The sequence below is a fragment of the Anarhichas minor genome, unplaced genomic scaffold (assembly GCF_050575085.1).
Source record: "Anarhichas minor isolate MPS153535 unplaced genomic scaffold, ASM5057508v1 ptg000154l, whole genome shotgun sequence".
Classification (NCBI taxonomy): domain Eukaryota; kingdom Metazoa; phylum Chordata; class Actinopteri; order Perciformes; family Anarhichadidae; genus Anarhichas; species Anarhichas minor.
Window position 1 is genome coordinate 72,843 of NW_027466600.1, and position 18,200 is coordinate 91,042.

General features: G+C 48.3%; 1 protein-coding gene across 3 annotated transcripts in view; it reads left to right on the plus strand.

Annotated features, from left to right (window-relative positions):
• The window catches only part of cul9 (cullin 9), a 41,110-nt gene that overhangs the window by 15,148 nt on the left and 7,762 nt on the right, over window positions 1-18,200 (plus strand). For 2 of the 3 annotated variants that reach the window (XM_076085363.1, XM_076085365.1), the window contains exons 19-40: window positions 238-343; window positions 550-645; window positions 1,464-1,639; window positions 1,977-2,110; window positions 4,591-4,776; window positions 4,866-4,895; window positions 5,589-5,725; window positions 5,804-5,986; window positions 6,107-6,264; window positions 6,347-6,545; window positions 6,671-6,839; window positions 7,427-7,572; window positions 11,669-11,795; window positions 11,897-12,102; window positions 13,348-13,595; window positions 14,777-14,894; window positions 15,434-15,682; window positions 15,760-15,900; window positions 16,026-16,190; window positions 16,283-16,446; window positions 16,531-16,624; window positions 16,837-16,911. In XM_076085363.1, the coding sequence (XP_075941478.1) occupies window positions 238-343; window positions 550-645; window positions 1,464-1,639; window positions 1,977-2,110; window positions 4,591-4,776; window positions 4,866-4,895; window positions 5,589-5,725; window positions 5,804-5,986; window positions 6,107-6,264; window positions 6,347-6,545; window positions 6,671-6,839; window positions 7,427-7,572; window positions 11,669-11,795; window positions 11,897-12,102; window positions 13,348-13,595; window positions 14,777-14,894; window positions 15,434-15,682; window positions 15,760-15,900; window positions 16,026-16,190; window positions 16,283-16,446; window positions 16,531-16,624; window positions 16,837-16,911 (3,307 nt within the window). The remainder of the gene's footprint in view (window positions 1-237; window positions 344-549; window positions 646-1,463; window positions 1,640-1,976; window positions 2,111-4,590; window positions 4,777-4,865; window positions 4,896-5,588; window positions 5,726-5,803; window positions 5,987-6,106; window positions 6,265-6,346; window positions 6,546-6,670; window positions 6,840-7,426; window positions 7,573-11,668; window positions 11,796-11,896; window positions 12,103-13,347; window positions 13,596-14,776; window positions 14,895-15,433; window positions 15,683-15,759; window positions 15,901-16,025; window positions 16,191-16,282; window positions 16,447-16,530; window positions 16,625-16,836; window positions 16,912-18,200) is intronic. The other variant, XM_076085364.1, reaches the window with a different exon arrangement.

The window sequence follows — 18,200 nt, forward strand, 5'->3', positions numbered from 1 at the left end:
ATATTTAAATTAATCTGGAGTTTAAATATGGAGAATATTTAAATTAATCTGGAGTTTAAATATGAAGAATATTTAAATTAATCTGGAGTTTAAATATGGACAATATTTAAATTAATCTGCAGTTTAAACATGAAGAATATTTAAATTCATCTGGAGTTTAAATATGGAGAATATTTAAATTAATCTGGAGTTTAAACCCCGATTCAGCAGGAATATGAACCTTTGTTGTGTATTTAGACAACTGGCCGTCCAGGTGGCCAGCGAGGACTCGAGCTACATGCCCGCCCGGGTCCTGGTTCTGGGAGGAGACGACCCGACCAACATCAACACAGAACTGAACACGGTGAGCCTCCTCCTCCTCTCTGATGAAGGCTCAGTCTGTGGTGACTTCACCCCAAAACTCGTGTGTGTGTGTGTGTGTGTGTGTGTGTGTGTGTGTGTGTGTGTGTGTGTGTGTGTGTGTGTGTGTGTGTGTGTGTGTGTGTGTGTGTGTGTGTGTGTGTGTGTGTGTGTGTGTGTGTGTGTGTGTGTGTTTGTTTGTTTACGCAGGTGAATGTGACTCCGTCGGCCAGTCGGGTGGTTCTCCTGGAGAACATGACCAGGTTCTGGTCCATCATCCAGATCAGGGTCAAAAGATGTCAGCAGGTTTGCACTGACTCCCTCCCTCCCATCTACTGTCTCTCTCCCTCCCTCCCATCTACTGTCTCTCTCCCTCTTCCCTCCCGTCTACTATCTCTCTCCCTCCCTCCCTTCTACTGTCTCTCTCCCTCCCTCCCTCCCGTCTACTATCTCTCTCCCTCCCTCCCGTCTACTATCTCTCTCCCTCCCTCCCTTCTACTGTCTCTCTCCCTCCCTCCCTCCCGTCTACTATCTCTCTCCCTCCCTCCCGTCTACTATCTCTCTCCCTCCCTCCCTTCTACTGTCTCTCTCCCTCCCTCCCTCCCGTCTACTATCTCTCTCCCTCCCTCCCGTCTACTATCTCTCTCCCTCCCTCCCTTCTACTGTCTCTCTCCCTCCCTCCCATCTACTGTCTCTCTCCCTCCCTCCCGTCTACTGTCTCTCTCCCTCCCTCCCTCCCGTCTACTATCTCTCTCCCTCCCTCCCGTCTACTATCTCTCTCCCTCCCTCCCTTCTACTGTCTCTCTCCCTCCCTCCCGTCTACTGTCTCTCTCCCTCCCTCCCGTCTACTGTCTCTCTCCCTCCCTCCCGTCTACTGTCTCTGTCCCTCCCTCCCGTCTACTGACTCTCTCCCTCCCTCCCGTCTACTGACTCTCTCCCACTTCCCTCCCGTCTACTGTCTCTCTCCCTCTTCCCTCCCGTCTACTGTCTCTCTCCCTCTTCCCTCCCGTCTACTGTCTCTCTCTCTCCCTCCCGTCTACTGTCTCCCTCCCTCTCGTCTACTGACTCCCTCCCACTGACTCCCTCCCTCCCGTCTACTGGCTCCTCCCTCCTCTCTCTGATAGGGTGGTATCGACACTCGGGTCCACGGTTTCGAGGTTCTGGGTCCGAAGCCGACGTTCTGGCCGGTGTTCAAGGAGCAGCTGTGCTGTAGAACTTACCTGTTCTACAGCACCAAGGCCCACACCTGGTGTCAAGAGGTGATGGAGGACAAGACGCAGCTGCTGCAGCTCTTCAACAAGTAAATACTTCAATAACACTGTAATAATGCAGTAAATACACAGTTATAACTTATAACTGCTAATAATATAATAACACTGTTAAAACTGTAGTAAACCTGAACCGGCCCTAACTGTAAACCTGAACCGGCCCCAACTGTAAACCTGAGCCGGCCCCAGCTATGAACCTGAGCCGGCCCCAGCTATGAACCTGAGCCGGCCCCAGCTATGAACCTGAGCCGGCCCCAGCTATGAACCTGAGCCGGCCCCAGCTATGAACCTGAGCCGGCCCCAGCTATGAACCTGTTTGTACTGTAATAACACTCTGCTGATACTACTGCTGTTACACACTGTGTTCAGACTGAACAGCGCTCTGAGACACGAGCAGATGTTTGCTGATCGTTTCCTGCCGGACCCCGAGGCTTCTGAAGCTCTGGGTCGGACCTGCTGGGAGGCTCTGATCACTCCCATCGTCCACAGCATCACTCTGTCAGGTACACACACACACACACACAGCATCACTCTGTCAGGTACACACACACAGCATCACTCTGTCAGGTACACACGCACACACACAGAGCATCCCACTGTCAGGTACACACGCACACACAGCATCACACTGTCAGGTACACACGCACACACAGCATCACACTGTCGGGTACACACACAGCATCACACTGTCGGGTACACGCACAGCATCCCACTGTCGGGTACACGCACAGCATCCCACTGTCGGGTACACGCACAGCATCCCACTGTCGGGTACACACACACAGCATCCCACTGTCGGGTACACACACACAGCATCCCACTGTCGGGTACACACGCACACACAGCATCCCACTGTCGGGTACACACACACAGCATCCCACTGTCGGGTACACACACACAGCATCCCACTGTCGGGTACACACACACAGCATCCCACTGTCAGGTACACACGCACACACAGCATCCCACTGTCAGGTACACACACGCACACACAGCATCCCACTGTCAGGTACACACGCACACACAGCATCCCACTGTCAGGTACACACGCACACACAGCATCCCACTGTCAGGTACACACACGCACACACAGCATCCCACTGTCAGGTACACACACGCACACACAGCATCCCAATGTCAGGTACACACACGCACACACAGAGCATCCCAATGTCAGGTACACACGCACACACACAGAGCATCCCACTGTCAGGTACACACGCACACACAGCATCACACTGTCAGGTACACACGCACACACAGCATCACACTGTCAGGTACACACGCACACACAGCATCACACTGTCAGGTACACACGCACACACAGCATCACACTGTCGGGTACACACACAGCATCCCACTGTCGGGTACACACACAGCATCCCACTGTCGGGTACACACGCAGCATCACTCTGTCGGGTGCACACGCAGCATCCCACTGTCGGGCACACACACACACGTACACACACACACACACACACACAGCATCACACTGTCAAGTACACACACACACACACAGCATCACACTGTCAGGTACACACACACAGCATCACACTGTCAGGTACACACACGCACACACACACACACAGCATCACACTGTCAGGTACACACACGCACACACACACACAGAGCATCCCAATGTCAGGTACACACGCACACACACAGAGCATCCCAATGTCAGGTACACACGCACACACACAGAGCATCCCACTGTCAGGTACACACACACACACAGCATCACACTGTCAGGTACACACGCACACACAGCATCACACTGTCAGGTACACACGCACACACACATGTACACACACAGAGTCAAGTACACACACACACACACACAGCATCACACTGTCAGGTACACACACACAGCATCACTCTGTCAGGTACACACACACACACACATGTACACACACAGAGTCAAGTACACACACACACACACACAGCATCACACTGTCAGGTACACACACACAGCATCACACTGTCAGGTACACACGCACACACACATGTACACACACAGAGTCAAGTACACACACACACACACACAGCATCACACTGTCAGGTACACACGCACACACACATGTACACACACAGAGTCAAGTACACACACACACACACACAGCATCACACTGTCAGGTACACACACACAGCATCACACTGTCAGGTACACACGCACACACACATGTACACACACAGAGTCAAGTACACACACACACACACACAGCATCACACTGTCAGGTACACACACACAGCATCACTCTGTCAGGTACACACGCACACACACATGTACACACACAGAGTCAAGTACACACACACACACACACAGCATCACACTGTCAGGTACACACACACAGCATCACACTGTCAGGTACACACACACAGCATCACTCTGTCAGGTACACACACACACACAGCATCACTCTGTCAGGTACACACACACACGCAGCATCACTCTGTCAGGTACACACACACACACAGCATCACACTGTCAGATACACACACAGCATCCCACTGTCGGGTACACACACATCATCCCACTGTCGGGTACACACACAGCATCCCTCTTTCGGGTACACACACAGCATCACTCTGTCAGGTGCACACGCAGCATCCCACTGTCAGGCACACACACATGTACACACACAGCATCACACTGTCAAGTACACACACACACACACACACACAGCATCACACTGTCAGGTACACACACACAGCATCACTCTGTCAGGTACACACACACACGCAGCATCACTCTGTCAGGTACACACACACACGCAGCATCACTCTGTCAGGTACACACACAGCATCACTCTGTCAGGTACACACACACACACGCAGCATCACTCTGTCAGGTACACACACACACGCAGCATCACTCTGTCAGGTACACACACACATACTAATGTCCTCATAACGACGTCTGAACTTGGTCCCCACAAAGATGGCTCTTCCAGCTCACGCACACACTCTCTCTGTGTTTACCCAGAATCCTCAGCGTCCAGCCCCTTGTCCTGGCTGCTCAGTGAGTACCTGGGTAACGCCGAGTCCACCCGGCGCTGTAAAAGCCGGGCGGCCATCTTTAACTCCAGAGTGAGGCGCCTCACACACCTGCTGGTCCACGTGGACACCAGCCGGCTGGACGGGGAGGAGCTCAAACCGCCGGTCAAATCAAGTGAGTCCGCTGTGAACACCTGAGGCGTGACATCACAGTGACATCACAATAACCATGAAGAGTGTCTAAAGAGTTTATTCTGTTTTCAGAAGGTCTCAACCGAAGCAAAGAGCTGAAGAGTAAGTAACGTCTGAGGTCTGCTGTTGTTTACACTCTGTTCTGTAACACCTCACGCGTCCACATGAGGACAGGAAGTTTCACAATAAAGGCTGAGTTAAACACTCATTAAGTGAAGTACTAAAAATACTCTTCTACCATTAGATTACTGCTCCTGATGCATTCATGAAATGCAGGATTTTACAGTTGTAGCAGGTTGAACTACTTCGTATAGTGTTGAAACATCTTTTCTGTGTAAAATCTCAATTAGTAAAGAAACCAAAGTAACAAACTGTCAGGAAAAAAACTCAGATTTTACTAAAACATATTTTTCTGAATGTTTTTCCACATATTTTACTTGTGAAATATGATTTTAATAAATAATAATTATTAGAATATGTGAACGAGAGCAATATGCTCGTCTGAACTGACTGAACACATTCAGCTTTTTTAAAAACAAACCTGAAGTCGTCTTTTTCTTTCAGTTTTGCACCGCTCTTATTTTGACAAGCTGACTTCCTGTCCCCATCTGTAGCGCTGACGCGGTTTCTTTTCAGAAGTAAAAGAAGGAACAGAACAGAGACTGCACTGCTTTATCTTTTTGTTTCTGGCTGCAGTTTTATCATTTTATGTTTTTATTTTTTTTAAAGATTTGAATTCAACAATGATGAACTGCATCAAGAAAAAAATTCAGTTTTTTAACATTTGTGTTGCAGACGGTAAAGAGGGTAAGAATAAAGAAACGTCGGCCTCCTCTTCCTCGTCCTCGTCCTCCTCAGCCAGGCCCAGAGTGAAGAGCAGCAGCAGCATCGCGGGCATCGCTCTCTGCTGGCAGGGAGTGGTACAGCGCCAGGTAACGCTCAGACCAGAGGGTCTAAAGAGGGAACCTCTCACATGTCTGTCTTCACACAGGTGGTCTCTGTTCCCTCAGGTGAAGAGGTTTCTGGAGTCCAGCTGCAGTCTGCCGGACTTCGTGGAGCGGTACCGGACTCTGTACCTCCGGCTGAAGAACGCCATGGAGGAGCTGTTCGGTCAGCAGACCGCATTCGTCCTCGCTCTCAGACACGGATTCTCCTCCGCCCTGCTGCAGCTGTCCATCCTCAGAGCCATGCACGTGAGTCAGACAGAGACAGCGACAGAGACGGACGGACGGACCTACCTACCTACCTACCTACCTTTCTTTCATTTCTGGACTTTTTGTGTGTGTCTGTATAACTGTGTGTGTGTCTCTCAGGTGAGTGAGCGTTTCTCTCAGTACATCGACGTCACCATCCAGGTGAGCGGCTCTTCTTCCGGCAGCGCGGAGACTCTGGAGCGTCTGCAGCAGTTCTTGGAGCCGATGCTCTTCCTGTCGGGTCTGGAGCTCGCCAACACCTTCGAGCACTTCTACAGGTGTGAACGCCACCACACCGAACCGCCGCCGGTCCTACAGCGCCGACGGCTTCTTACCGAATTCCTCTGCTCTGCCTCTCAGGTACTACCTGGGCGACCGGCTGCTGGCTCAGGGGAACGTGTGGCTGGAGAGCGCCGTCATCGATCAGATCGGCAGCTGCTTCCCGAGTCGGTTCCCTCAGCAGATGTTGAAGAACCTGAGCGAGTCGGCGGAGCTGCAGCAGGAGTTCCACCTGTATCGCCTGCAGCAGCTGGATCGATGCCTGCAGGAGCACGACCAGGTCGGCAAAAAACCCACACAACCTTCTCCGGGTTGTTTTGGTTCAACGTGTTTGAGTTAACATGACACTGACACATGTGTCTGACTTCCTGTTTGATCCTGTTTTTCCTATTGTTGTTTCTGCAGATGGAGGAGGAGTGGGCGGAGTCAGAGGAGGAGGTGGAGGTCCAGGTTCTGGTTCTGTCTCCACGCTGCTGGGCTGTGTCCTCGCTCTGCTTCCTGGACGAACCCACAAAACAGTTTCCAGACGAACTCTGCTCCTACCTGAACCAGTTCACTCAGTTCTACACTCACAGTCAGTAACCAGTTCACCCAGTTCTACACTCAGTCAGTAACCAGTTCACTCAGTTCTACACTCACAGTCAGTAACCAGTTCACCCAGTTCTACACTCAGTCAGTAACCAGTTCACTCAGTTCTACACTCAGTCAGTAACCAGTTCACCCAGTTCTACACTCAGTCAGTAACCAGTTCACTCAGTTCTACACTCAGTCAGTAACCAGTTCACTCAGTTCTACACTCAGTCAGTAACCAGTTCACTCAGTTCTACACTCAGTCAGTAACCAGTTCACTCAGTTCTACACTCAGTCAGTAACCAGTTCACTCAGTTCTACACTCAGTCAGTAACCAGTTCACTCAGTTCTACACTCAGTCAGTAACCAGTTCACTCAGTTCTACACTCAGTCAGTAACCAGTTCACTCAGTTCTACACTCAGTCAGTAACCAGTTCACTCAGTTCTACACTCAGTCAGTAACCAGTTCACTCAGTTCTACACTCACAGTCAGTAACCAGTTCACTCAGTTCTACACTCAGTCAGTAACCAGTTCACTCAGTTCTACACTCGGTCATAAACAAGTATAACCAGTATGATGCGTGTGTCCAGGTCAGTCCATGTTCGGCCTCAGTCACTGGAAGCCTCGCCGTCTCCAGTGGACTTGGCTCGGTCACGCTGAGCTTCAGTTTGGCTGCTGGAAGCTTCACGTCTCCACTCTGCAGATGTTCATCCTGCTGCAGCTCAACAGCCAACAGGTGACGCGTATTATACGATGTATTATACAATGTATTATACGATATGTTGTACGATATATGATGCGATATGTTATACAATATATGATACGATATGGTATACGATACGATATGTTGTATGATATGTTACAATATGTTATACAATATGTTATACAATATATGATACGATATGTTATACGATGTATGATACGATATGATGTACGATATATTATACAATGTATTATATATGTTGTAAGATATATGATACGATATGTTGTAAGATATGATACAATATGTTATACAATATGTTATATAGGAGCTTGGTTCCAGAGCCAACGCTGTGTGTGGAGGTGAGTCCAACTATTTCTAGCTGGTATCGCTCCACCTCCTGCACCAGCTCCGGCTCTTTCCCCGCTAGCGAGGTGACGTTCCACGTCCCTAGAGCTAGTCTATGTCGCCGGCGATCGGCATGCCCGGGCCTCCCGCCCGACCTACCGCCCGGTCTGCATAGCACCCGACCCCAATGCGTATCCCTGCGGGTGGTGGGTCCACAGGGTGGCTGCTCCATGATGTTTATTCGGGCTGAGCCCGACCGGGCCCCATGGGCAAAGGCCCGGCCACCAGACGCTCGCCTACGAGCTCCCCTCCTGGGTCTGGCTCCGGGAGGGTGCCCCGGTTTCCCTGGTCCGGGCGAGGTGACTGTAGTCCGTGGGCTGCTCATCATTAGGGTCGTTTTGAACCGCTCTTAGTCTGGGCTCTCCCCTGAAACCTGTTTGCCTTGGGAGACCCTACCAGGGGCTAATGCCCCGGACAACATAGCTCCCAGGATCACTGAGCCACTCAAACTCCTCCACCACGATAAGGTGGCGATTCGCGGAGGAGGGTGGCGATTCGCGGAGGAGCGATGTTGCTCCCTCCAGGTTGGGACGGAGTGCCTACCTCAAGCGAAGGAGTTCAAGTATCTCGGGGTCTTGTTCACGAGTGAGGGTAAGATGGAGCGGGAGATCGACAGACGGATCGGTGCAGCTGCAGCAGTAAAGCAGGCGCTGCACCGGACCGTCTTGGTGAAGAGGGAGCTGAGCCGGAAGGCAAAGCTCTCAATTTACCACTCGGTCTACGTTCCAACCCTCACCTATGGTCACGAACTCTGGGTCGTGACCGAAAGGACAAGGTCGCGGCTACAAGCGGCCGAAATGAGTTTCCTCCGTAGGGTGGCCGGGCTCAGCCTTAGAGATAGGGTAAGGAGCTCGGTCATCAGGAGGGAGCTTGGAGTCGAGCCGCTACTCCTTCGCGTCGAAAGGAGTCAGCTGAGGTGGTTCGGGCATCTAATTAGGATGCCTCCTGGACGCCTCCCACTGGAGGTTTTCCAGGCACGTCCAACTGGGAAGAGACCCCGGGGAAGACCCAGAACACGCTGGAGAGATTACATCTCCCAGCTGGCCTGGGAACGCCTCGGGATCCCCCAGAATGAGCTGGAACATGTTGCCGGTGAGAGGGAGGTCTGGGTCGGCCTGCTTGACCTGCTGCCACCGCGACCCGACCCCGGATAAGCGGTGGAAAATGGATGGATGGATGGATATGTTATACAATATATGATACGATATGTTATACGATGTATGATACGATATGATGTACGATATATTATACAATGTATTATACAATATGTTGTACGATATATGATACGATATGTTGTACGATATGTTATACAATGTATTATACAATATGTTGTACGATATATTATACAATGTATCATACAATACGTTGTACGATATCAATGATACGTGATACGATATGTTATATGATGTATTATATGATACGTTGTACGATATATGATACGATGTATTATACAATATGTTGTGCGATATATTATATGATGTATTCTACAATATGTGATACGATGTATGATACGATATATGATATGTGATACGATACGTGATACGATACAATATGTTGTACGATGTATTATACGTATTCACTGACCGTGGGCTCTCTGATATATAACATGATATATTATAGTATATAACTTGTGGTGGTGCGTTCATTGACCGTGGGCTCTCTGAGAGTGCTGGGCGGTACGACCAAAAATGTGTTTCACGATATTTTTTAAGATTCTGCCGGTTTCACGGTATATCACGGTATTGTTTTTCTATATGTTTATAGAGGCTCACTCTACTGTCAGGAGTACATAGAATATAAAACATGTTAATGTCTTCATGTATGAAGGCTTTGCTTACTATAGGGGGTGCTCGTTTGTTCCTCTAATGTTGGGATAGCAGTCTGGCTGAAGTATTGTGGCCCCGGTCAGACGTACCTTGAATCCAGTGTTTTAATCATTGCTCTGAGTCTTTCTCGACTGTCTGTAGTGGGACCAGGTCCTTGCAGAGCTGGATCCTTATTGTGTTCGTAATGTCGCTCCACCGCTTGCTTTTCTTGTCATATGCAGCCTCGAGCTAATGCCTCTTCAAGCGATGTCTGACCCTTTAGCTTCACTGTTTCACTCGCGCTAACGTTACTGGTTGACGGCCGTCATCGCACTCTTGGTATTCCAACTCATGTTTTCTGCTGAGGTGATGGAGTAAGTTGCTCGTGTTACCACCTGCGGCAACAACAGTGGCTCAATAAACGTTGCAATATATAGTCTTTTGGTCTACGTCGGATTTTCAAACACTTCCAAACAGCAGAGCCAGCTCGTCTCTTGGGCACAGACTCTATCGGTGCATCTCCGGTCTGTCTTTGTTCCTCCTGCATCGCTCTGTTCTGTTCTTTAATGTAACGTTACCGTAGCGACGGAGCCTCTCCCAGCTGTTAGCAGACTGTTGGGCTAGCTAGCTTTACCCAGCATGCCGTTCGGCGGTGTAATTTTATAAATGTACAATTATTAGTGTTACAAATTGTTTGCGTGTCACAAACTGTTGTGTCGTGGTGTTTTGTTGTTACAGAGCGTTAGTTGTGGGTTATTAGTTGTTATAAAGTTATAACCATGACTAGGCTCCCCTCTCAACACACTTAAGACAACTAGCTCCCACCGTAGCGCTCATAGCGGCCAACAATATATTCTGCTGCCTGTTGAAGAGCGACAGCAGTTGTTTCTGTGCACCGGTATGACGGTGTGTGAAAAATTAATATCATACGGGAAATTAAAACCGGTTATAGTATATAACCTGTGTTGGTGGTGCGTTCACTGACCGTGGGCGCTCTGATGTATAACGTGATATAACCTGTGTTGGTGGTGCGTTCGCTGACCGTGGGCTCTCTGAGGTATAACGTGATATAACCTGTGTGGTGGTGGTGCGTTCGCTGACCGTGGGCTCTCTGATGTATAACGTGATATAACCTGTGTTGGTGGTGCGTTCGCTGACCGTGGGCTCTCTGATGTATAACGTGATATAACCTGTGTTGGTGGTGCGTTCGCTGACCGTGGGCTCTCTGATGTATAACGTGATATAACCTGTGTTGGTGGTGCGTTCGCTGACCGTGGGCTCTCTGATGTATAACGTGATATAACCTGTGTGGTGGTGGTGCGTTCGCTGACCGTGGGCTCTCTGATGTATAACGTGATATAACCTGTGTTGGTGGTGCGTTCGCTGACCGTGGGCTCTCTGATGTATAACGTGATATAACCTGTGTTGGTGGTGCGTTCGCTGACCGTGGGCTCTCTGATGTATAACGTGATATAACCTGTGTGGTGGTGGTGCGTTCGCTGACCGTGGGCTCTCTGATGTATAACGTGATATAACCTGTGTTGGTGGTGCGTTCGCTGACCGTGGGCTCTCTGATGTATAACGTGATATAACCTGTGTTGGTGGTGCGTTCGCTCACCGTGGGCTCTCTGATGTATAACGTGATATAACCTGTGTTGGTGGTGCGTTCGCTGACCGTGGGCTCTCTGAGGTATAACGTGATATAACCTGTGTTGGTGGTGCGTTCGCTCACCGTGGGCTCTCTGATGTATAACGTGATATAACCTGTGTTGGTGGTGCGTTCGCTGACCGTGGGCTCTCTGATGTATAATGTGATATAACCTGTGTTGGTGGTGCGTTCGCTGACCGTGGGCTCTCTGAGGTATAACGTGATATAACATGTGTTGGTGGTGCGTTCACTGACCGTGGGCTCTCTACAGGAGGTTCCGGTGGAGGCTCTGCTCCAGGCCACCAGCCTATCAGCTGCTGTCCTGCTTCACGCTCTGCTGCCTCTCATCAGTGACGGAGGACCTCTGACCTGCAGCCTGCCTGAGGAGCCTCTCCAGGGTCAGACTCCTCATGACCTCTGACATCCTCTTCATCCTCATCCTCCTCCCTGACTCACCCCCCCCCCCCCCCCCCCCCCCCCCCCCCCCGTCTGCTCTCAGGTGTCTTGCAGGTGAACCAGCAGGCGGCGTCTCTCAGTGTGGACGGCGTCCCCGCGTCCATCCAGCTGCTGCCCAGACAGACGTACCTGAACGTGGACGAGGATGCCGCCGGCACGCTGGAGAGGAAGAGGAACTACATCTACTGTCTGATCGTCCACATCATGAAGCGGGAGAAGGAGATGCACATCGACAACCTCGTCTTCAAGGTTGGTGCTTCCCCCCAAAGCATCATGGGAAGTGTAGTTCCAAAGCTCTATGACCACGCGTCATGTTTAATCATACGATATGTTATACGATACATTATACATTATATTATACGATACGATATATGATATTATACGATATATTATACGATATGCGATGCGACACGATATATAATACGATACGATATATGATACGATACATTATATGATACGATACGATACATTATATTATACGATACGATACATTATATTATACGATACGATATACGATGCGATACATTATATTATACGATACGATACATTATATTATACGATACGATATACGATACGATACGATATACGATACGATACATTATATTATACGATACATGATATTATACGATACGATACATTATATTATACGATACGATATACGATACGATACATTATATTATACGATACATTATATTATACGATACAATATATTATACGATACGATATATGATGCGATACATTATATTATACGTTATATTATACTATACGATACATTATATTATACGTTATATTATACGATACGATATACGATACGATACATTATATTTAGTGCTGGGCAACGATTAAACAGGATTTTCTTCGTCTCCATGGCGACGGCTCTGCCGAGTTCATAACCGACGCCCAGAGACGGGTTAGTTATCTCGGCAACGACCACTGAAACAAAGGTCAGAAGTCACGATCATCTACTATATATTAGTGCTGGGGCGATTACAATGTTTAATCGCGATTAATCGCATTGTTATGCACAAAGTTCAATAATGAATTCTAAAGTAGTGTATTGTGCACTTTTATTTTAAAGTGCTGCTATATGAACAAAAGGTCAATAACATTTGGTTTGTAAAAACTTTAAACACATCAGGTTCTTGTTAGCAGCAGTATTCTCTTTACACAGTAGCAGTTATAACACAGTTATAATGATCCTGATCATAGATATTCAGCCGGTGTTCACAACTTTATTTTCATGTGTGTAAGAGATGCAGCAGCAGCAGGAAGTGACGCCGCACAAACAGCTGTTCACCACTCGCTACCCGGTTCTTGTGTTAAAAATGTCTGTTTAATATTAAAAAAAATAAACTGCGTTAGCGCGCAATAAGATAATTGTCGGCGTTAATTAATGACTGCGTTAACGCGATAATAACACGTTAACTTGCCCAGCACTAATTATACGATACGTTATATGATAAATTATACGACATGTCCCCGTCCCCCCTCCAGGTGCTGGACTCGTGTCGGAGACAGGAAGCGTCTCGCCCTCGGGGTGCTGGGCGATTCGGCTGCAGCACCAGCGACGTGCTCTCCTGCATCGTGCACGTCATCGGTAAAGGCTGCGTCCGCCGCAATGAGGAGAACCCGCACATCGTGGAGTACCTGCCGGAGGATCCGTCCACGCCGCAGAAGGGCCAGGCCCAGTTCTCCTTCAGCCAGACCGATATCAGGAAGGAGGACGACGGGGCCGACATCAGGTGTGACTTCTGACCTGTGAGGGTCAACTCTGTCGTTTTAACTTCATTTAGTTTCTTCAGACACGAAGAAGAAGCTTCAGTTTCCTGTTTGTCTTCAACTTCGTCCCCTCGTGTCCGTCCTGTCCCTTTAAGAAGCCGTCCTCCTGCTCTCGCTGTGGTTTCACATTTCACTCGGTTCGTTTCAGGAAGTGATTGTGAAATAAAGTGTCGCCTCTGTTCTCTCAGATAAAAGCAGATCTGAGTTCAGTTCTTATTTATGTGACGTTCTTCAGCTCATTCAAACTAAAGTCACGTCCTGTAATTCCTCCAAAAACAGACAAAATGTAAAATGTTTAATTTTCTACAAAAAGAAAATAAAGAAAAGATTTAAACTTTTGCTTGTTGTTTTTTGACTTCTTTGGAATAAGTAAGATCATTAATAATTGACTGATTTATGAGTATAATTTAACTTAGATATTCATAAAGAATCAAAATGTAACTTTCAAACATAAACGTTTAAATAGAAACCACATGTTTGTGAAGATGTCCAGAATTATTCGTAATATATGTGAAATTCTGAATGAATCACTTGGCACACAAACAAAACAATAAAAGTAGTCATAACTATTAATATTAAGTGTTAAACACGTTTGTTTTGTCAGTTATTATTCTCGGTTTTTAATAATAAAATACAGACTGGATGAATTTAATAACACAATTCACTATAATATGTAATACTTAATATTAAGTATGTATGTAAGTTTTTTTTTTACAATAACGAAAACAGTCACTGTCAGTGGTGGGAAGCTAGTGACGGATCTCTTAGAAGCAGACAAACTCAACTATTATGAATATTTTGGGGGAAATAAGCAACAAAATCTGTTTTAATTGAAATAACATCATGATGTAGATTAAACTTAAAGCAGCTGTCCCACTACACTGATGTGTTCAATGTCTCCTGTTGTGTCTTTCTTACTATTCTTTTGATTATTGTGCTGCATGAAACTTTAGTGCTCCAAATTTAGTCCAGATCCGTAAGCTCTGGTGATTCAATTTATTTATAGAACCCAAAATCACAAATCAGCCTCACGGGGCTTTACAATCTGTACAACATACGACGCGTTTTATTTGATCTTAAACATGGATTTATTAACCCTCTTACTAAAAGCTTTATGTAAATCCAGTGTGTGTGTGTGTTGCAGTCTGATTTCAACACCTCGGCGGTTCGAGGACGGCGTCCTGGACGCGGTTCTCTTCTCGATGGGTCGTACGATGACGCAGGAGGAAGTCCGTCAGCTGATGCAGAGGACTGTCCTCCAGGTCAGACTGTTGTGTCAATAAAGATGTTTGAATCGAGTGTCTGGGAGAGACTCATGCTGTTCAGTTTGATCTTTGTTATTAAAGTGACGAGTGGAGGACATTTACAGATGTCTCTGAGATGGGATTATTTTCACTGCAGTGACATCTTCTTGTTGGAAGTGATTAACATTTGGAAAGTTAATCAGGCAACTGCAAAGAGACTCAAGACAACCGCAAAGAGACTCAAAACAACTGCAAAGAGATGCAAAACGACCGCAAAGAGACGCAAAACGACCGCAAAGAGATGCAAAACGACCGCAAAGAGACTCAAAACAACCGCAAAGAGATGCAAAACAACCGCAAAGAGATGCAAAACGACCGCAAAGAGACGCAAAATGACCGCAAAGAGACTCAAACCAACTGCAAAGAGATGCAAAACGACCGCAAAGAGATGCAAAATGACCACAAAGAGACATAACAAAGAAGACCAGCAAAACAAACAAAAGATGCAAGACAGAGACAGCAAAAAACAGGTGATGTTGTCCTTTCTGTCCCCTCAGGTATCGGGGACTCTGAGTCTGGACCTGGACCGAGCTGAACACCTGCTGGTCTACTGTAAGTGGAATGTGGACCTCCTGGTTCAGCGCTACACCGACGACCCCGACGCCGTCGTCACGGCCGCCGGACTCGAGAGCAGGAACCCTCAGCCGCCTTCAAGCTCCGCCCCCACCTGCCCGGTCTGCCTGGGCCCCGCCCCCCCCGCCAAGGAGCCAGGGCTCTCGCTGAGCTGCATGCACTACTGCTGCAGGGTGGGGCCACATACATGAGCTCATTGGTTGTTGGTTATTGATTATTGATTATTGATTGTTGGTTGTGTGTGCTACAGTCGTGCTGGCAGGAGTACCTGACGGCGAGGATCGAACAGAACCTGGTGATGAACTGTAACTGTCCAATCACAGACTGCCAGGCTCAGCCCACCTCACTGTTCTTCCTCAGCATCCTCACCGACAAGGACACCGTCGCCAAGGTAACCACCAACTCACAGAGGAGATCAATGATCTGTCTCTGAATCAGTTCATGATGTCGCTGTGAATCTCTCTCGCTCTCTCTCTCGCTCTCTCTCTCTTTTTCTTTCCCCCCCCCCCCCCTCAGTATGAGAGTGCCTTGCTCAGAGGCTACGTGGAGTGCTGCTCTAACCTGACGTGGTGCACCAACCCTCAGGGCTGTGATCAGATCCTGTGTAAGGAGAATATGGGCAGCATGGGGACCTGCTCCAGGTGCTGCTGGTCCTCCTGCTTCAGCTGCAACTTCCCTGAGGTCACACAGACACACACACACACACACACACACACACACACACACACACACGTATGCAGCTCTCTGAAGGTAACCCCCCCCCCCCCCTCTAGGCCCACTACCCAGCCAGCTGCAGCCACATGTCCCAGTGGATGGATGATGGAGGTTATTATGAAGGCATGACTATGGAGGCTCAGAGCAAACACCTCGCCAAGCTCATCTCCAAACGCTGCCCCAGCTGCCAGGCTCAGATCGAGAAGAACGAAGGCTGCCTACAGTACGTACTCACCTGTGCACTCACCTGTGCACTCACCTGTACACTCACCTAATGATGATGATGGGTGTGTCCCTCTCTCCTCAGTATGACCTGTGCCAAGTGTAACCACGGCTTCTGCTGGCGATGTCTGAAACCCTGGAAACCGACTCACAAAGATTACTACAACTGCTCCGCTATGGTTGGTCCACACGCGGTCACGTGACCACAGCTGATCCACACGCGGTCACCTGACTTTCTCTCCAGCTCTTTTAACAGAAGTCTCAAACTGCTTCTTACGAAGAAGAAAAGACGATAACAAAATGTTCAACCGCCCAAATAAAATGTGTGAAATCAAGAGAAAACTCTTTCCTTCTCTGAGACCTTTTCACACTCGTCATCTTGTTTCTACAGGTGAGTAAAGCAGCGCGGCAGGAGAAGAAGTTCCAGGATTATAATGATCGATGCACCTTCCACCACCAGGCCAAGGTTGTTATTATTATTATTATTATTATTAAGATGACTTTTACTTTGAAACAACAACAAGACTTTTACTGTGAAACAACAAGAAGACTGTCACGACCTGGCTCTGACAGCCATGACCTATTCAGGGAGACGCAGACAGTTTACCAAAAGAAAAGAGTTTTATTCAACATAACAAGTCGTCCAATGACAAATGGTGTTTAGAACGAGCCGTCCTCGTTCCTCCACGGGGTGATAGGAGAGAGCCGCCCCATGTTGCCAGGAAGGCGGAGCTTTATACTGGAGCCCTGGCCCAGGTGTCTCCAGTCTGCAATCTCCCGGATCCTGCCATTTAAAGGGACACACACACACAACCCAGAACCATGGCAGGGAACCGTCACACCCCCCCCCCATAAGAACTGGGTCCCGCTGGGAATCCCAGTATCAAAACAAAATTGTATATGACACTTTTAGCAAACAAACTCAAAAATACCAAACCTTGGCTGAAAAACCCAAAATACAATACTTTACCGAATGTTCTTAACTTAACGGTCCAGCATCTTTTGCCTCAGGTCCCCACTGTAGCAACCGGCGCACCTTGGAAGCATTCTAAACAGTTAGGAAGGGACAAGAGGAGAACCAAGGAAAATAACATATAGTACACGCTTATTGTGGAGCCCTGGACAACGCGTCTGCCACCACGTTGTCAGTCCCCTTCACATAGCGGATATCTAGGCAGTACGACTGCAAGGACAGTGACCACCTGACCAGCCTCTGGTTGGAACACTGCAAAGAATTGAGGAAGGTCAGTGGGTTGTGGTCCATGTACACCACTACAGGGGTACCACTGCCACCAACATACACATCAAAATGTTTTAAAGCCATGATTAGCGCTAGCGTTTCTTTTTCAATGACCACGAATCCCCCCACATGAAAGCGGCTCAGAGGTGCGCACATAGTACGGCTTCAGCAAGTTCACATGACAAAGCTGGGATGGCTTCCTACGCTGAGGTGTTGAAATTACATAGTTCTGCGCCGAGATCTGCTTCAACACTGCATGCGGACCGGTGAACCTTGCCTGGAAAGGCGAATTAACCATAGGGAGCAAGGCTAGCACCTGGTCTCCAGGACTAAAAATGCGTCGCTCAGCGCGACGGTCATACAAGCGTTTCATTTTTCCTTGAGCTAACTCCAGATTCTCTCGAGCTAGCTCCCCCGCTGTGTACAACCTGTGCCTAACGCCGTTGACATACTCAACTAAGTTTTTAGGAGGTTCTGCCTCCTTCCAACCCTCTGACAATGCCGCCAAAGGACCC